Here is a 4112-nt window from a genome sequence, read left to right as displayed (position 1 = left end):
AAAGAGTCAGAAACACGTTTCAGCGTGGCACATTTCTTCACCTCGCATGGAAAATGTTGCCTTTCGTGAAGGGCCTGCCTCACCTTTGCACAGCCGTAAAGGGCTGTGGTTTCTTTCTCAACCAAGTACACGTAGGTGGACCTGTAGTAAGTGGAAAGGTCAGCAATGAATTGAGGGATGACGTTAGTCTTCTTGTGGGACTTGATGATTTGTCTGACAGGGAAAGTCCTAATGTGGTTATACCGCCTTGAAAACGGTTTTTAGCATCATGTTGATTATACATTCCCTGAGCAAGACACGTTGACCTGGTAGTGGGTATGTTTCTGGGACACACGGACTCCTAAACCAAACCTGCAGTGTTTATATGGGGAAAACAGGCAAAATTAGGTGACTCTACCCCCAATCCTAAATCCTAAAAAAAACCCCAACCAGGTATTTTCATTTTCTTGCACAAAAGAAAGGCTAGGGAAACCTCTCATGATTAACATCCTTTGGGAAATCCAAGGCATGTTGGCATAAAGGGCCTTGTCCTAATTGCATCAGGAGAAATGCTGCTAGAGCTAGGAAGTTGCAGACACTTTTCCTTTCTTACAAGGGGTGTAGAAGCTCATGTAGTATTTGTTCTGGTCTCTTCTTTCAGATCATTCACGAGTGCTAGTCCCTGCCTTGGTGGCCAGTATCTCTCCCATCTGTCTGTCCTGCCTCAGTTTACCTCCGCTCCCTCATGCTGCTCTTCTCCCCAGATTTGGTATTTGCAGCAGATTTTCTCTGGGTGGACTTACACCAAGGAAACAGTCAGGGATTCTGGAGGACTGCCAAGACATGCAGCTTAGGTTTCTGTGCGTTTGAAGGGTGGAACATACTGAGATGAAGACGACGTGCCAGTCCGCAGCCTTCTGCCCTGCAGCGAGGACCTGCAGCAGAGCCATAGGGGTTTTGTGCGCTGGGGGGATGGAAAGCAGAGGTGGATGCCAGCTCCAGCTCCATCCACATCCAGGTGCTGACTCTAAACTGGATGTGAGGAGAGATTTAGGCTGATGGGAAGCTGTTGGAAGAATGGGAAGATGCCCGGTATGCCTGCTGGGAAGGTCGCCACCCTCTGTGGATGGTGGGACAGTGCATCTTCCTTTCCCCGCAGGAGCCTGTGGGATGCTGACTGTGGCACCCCGCTCCCCTCCTGCCCCAGACACCTTCTCCTCAGCTCAGAGGGGAGCACAGCCTTGGCAGAATGGCTAAACGTGGCAGTGGGGTGTTGCAATGAAATAACAGTCTCCATTTTTAAAGAATGCTTTATTCACTACATCCTAGAAATGTACCGTAAATGGAGCAAGAACTAAATAAACTCAGAGGCTTCTGACAATACAGAGAACAGAGATACAATAAAACACCTAAAATATCAGCTCTTTTGAGAATAAGGCACACTAGTAGTTTTTTTTTTTAATATATATTTTTTTTTCTTTGAATAGTTTGTTCTTAACCTAAAGATGTTCACATTTCAAGTTCTCAGACTTACCTCAGTAGTAGTGTACATGAAATGGTTTAGAAACAAGTGTAAAAGGCATGGGCGGGAGGCTCAGCACGACCCGACTGCCTGCGTCCCCACGTCCCCGCGTCCTGCCTGCATCCCAGCGTCCCGCCCCAGCGCAGGCAGCACCCACCGGTGGCCTGGGACACCTCGGGGTTTGCCCTTGTTGACTCCTTTCTCTCCCTGTCACCTCTGTGAGCAGCAGGACCATCATCCTGCAGCAGGGAGAGGATGAGCGGGAAGGGAGCCATCACCCTTCATCCCCCTTCTGTGGGTTGGCCATGGGGCCGGAAAGGGGCTGGCAGAGATCCAAACCACTGGACCGCCTTTTCCAGACCCCAGGGGTGTTTGTGCAGAGCCCATGGACCCACGACAATATTCAGCGTTGAGCCGTGCAAGGCCTTGGCCGGAGGGCGGGAGGAGGCCGCTGGGGGCTTCCCCCTCGGGGCTTTGACCGGATCACCTCCTTTTGCCCTACAGATGGGCAGGGCCTTGGGGCTAAGGTCTGGTTGCACTTTCCAGGGCGCAGGGACGGACAATAAAAGTCTGCCGGGAAGGGGCGCGGAGGGGCAGAGTCCGACCTAATGGTTAACCTCCTCACAGTGCTTTTGCTGGGGGGGTCGACGGGGTTCAGGGAGCTCAGCTTGGCTGAGCAAGAGCACCTAAAAAACCACTCAATTTTGAGGCAAGGAAAAAAAGGCGTGTTAAAAGGTCACTTAACTGAGCTGGACGTGGTCTGGAAGAGGTTCGGTTGTCAAAATACCCTCAATACGACACCCCTTCAGTTGGTACTTACAGCACGAAAAGCAAAGGAACGTTGTTTACTCCCTCCCCGCTTGGCACCTTGTGTCACCGGAGCTGTCTGCGGGGCTGATGCACTTCATACAGCGGGCAAGATAGTTCTTTACCATTTTACTATATTTTACATTCACCGCACTACTAAATAAAAGCCTTTAAACAGGCCACAAAACACTGCAATAATATATTTACTTCTTAATAAAACAAACTTCTTTATAACATCGCAATAAAAGGTTTTTGTTTTGTGGGAAACCACATACCACGTAAATCTGCAACATAAAATGACTTTAAAAATGTATATTAAAAGATATTTACAAGCTCTATGTCTTAAAATCATCGGGTCTAATCGCTCCCGCCCCTGATGTGCATGTACAACTCCAGTAGCGGAGAAGGGGAATTAAGCGTGGAAGGGAGGCCGGGAGGGAGGCTAGCCCTGTTTCACTAATTCCAGTACCACTACCACCCCTAGTACCTCGGAAATTTCTCAGGGAGCGGGATAGAGCGATAGGTAAGTCACGCTGCGCAGCCTCCCGGCGAGAGCGCGCCTGCTCTCGCCGACAGCAGCATACATTCTCAGTCACTACGGCACAGACTTCAAAGGGTAAAATAACAGAGCGTTGAGAAAGAGCCTGGGCTTTATACTGGATGGAGATCTAAGTCAAGACACCTCGCGCGAAATATCGGCTGCTCCTTTCTGCGCATGCCCCCGCTACAAGTAGCTTCAATAAATAGAAAATCCAGTTGTTAAGGAAAAATCAGAGCCTTTACTTGACACAAGCCTGCAGATCACACCGTGAAGAGGTTTGTGTGAGGAGGCTTTTTTTTTTTCCTCTTTCTCCCAAACGGGCAATATTAGTTACTTCTGATTTCAAATACGAACAAGCAAGTTGTATTAATGCCAGCACAAAAATGCAGAGGTCTTGCACATTTTTCAAATTGCACTTTCCAGTATAATTTTTTAAATAAGATACTTGTTGTTTTTTCCTTAAAAAAAAAAAAATTCTAAGGTATGTATTTTTTAAATATTGAATATATTCTTCAAAATATATTGCTAAAACTTTCCCTAGCTGCTCAGGTGTGCTTTTTAATATATAGCTGTTATATTATTAAAGGCACTACAAAATAGACATCTCTGGAGTGCAGGAGTTACTAAAAAATAACCTTCATACCACAAATATATTGAAAATATAACTGATAAAAAAAAAAAATAAGACCCTATGCAACCCCACTAGGATGCGTATAAATGCATGTCAGCGGCGGGCTGGATGCATTGAGGTCCTTTAGAAATGTATGAATACAGGCATGTTAAATTTTAAAAATAGCCTAAAAAAAAAGTTAGTGAAAACTTCAAGCGTAGAAAATATTTTGAACATGTTTTTCTATGACATTCTTCACTTTTCTGTATTAGTTTACCGAGCCCAAACGTTTGCTCTTTTGCAGCCGGTTCTTTCTTCATAAATAGTAAAGTGTTCCTTCAGTGTGTGTTTCTCCGCCACCCTCCTCTGCCAACAGTCTCAGTACGTCTGGTAGACGTCGTGGATGGGCACCTGGATGGTTGCGGCCGGGAACGCCGGGGGGTCTATGACATTCTTCACTTTTCTGTATTAGTTTACCGAGCCCAAACGTTTGCTCTTTTGCAGCCGGTTCTTTCTTCATAAATAGTAAAGTGTTCCTTCAGTGTGTGTTTCTCCGCCACCCTCCTCTGCCAACAGTCTCAGTACGTCTGGTAGACGTCGTGGATGGGCACCTGGATGGTTGCGGCCGGGAACGCCGGGGGGATGTAGCCAGC

General features: G+C 47.0%; 1 protein-coding gene across 2 annotated transcripts in view; it reads right to left on the bottom strand.

Annotated features, from left to right (window-relative positions):
• Positions 1–4037: 4037 nt before the first annotated feature.
• RBM47 (RNA binding motif protein 47) overlaps positions 4038–4112 on the bottom strand; it is a 6786-nt gene continuing 6711 nt past the window's right edge. For both annotated transcript variants that reach the window (XM_010155586.1, XM_010155585.1), the window contains one exon: positions 4038–4112. This exon is cut by the window's right edge and continues 19 nt beyond it. In XM_010155586.1, the coding sequence (XP_010153888.1) occupies positions 4038–4112 (75 nt within the window).

The sequence above is a fragment of the Eurypyga helias genome, unplaced genomic scaffold (genome assembly GCF_000690775.1).
Source record: "Eurypyga helias isolate BGI_N326 unplaced genomic scaffold, ASM69077v1 scaffold177, whole genome shotgun sequence".
Classification (NCBI taxonomy): Eukaryota; Metazoa; Chordata; class Aves; order Eurypygiformes; family Eurypygidae; genus Eurypyga; species Eurypyga helias.
This window is presented reverse-complemented; position numbering and strand designations above follow the sequence as displayed.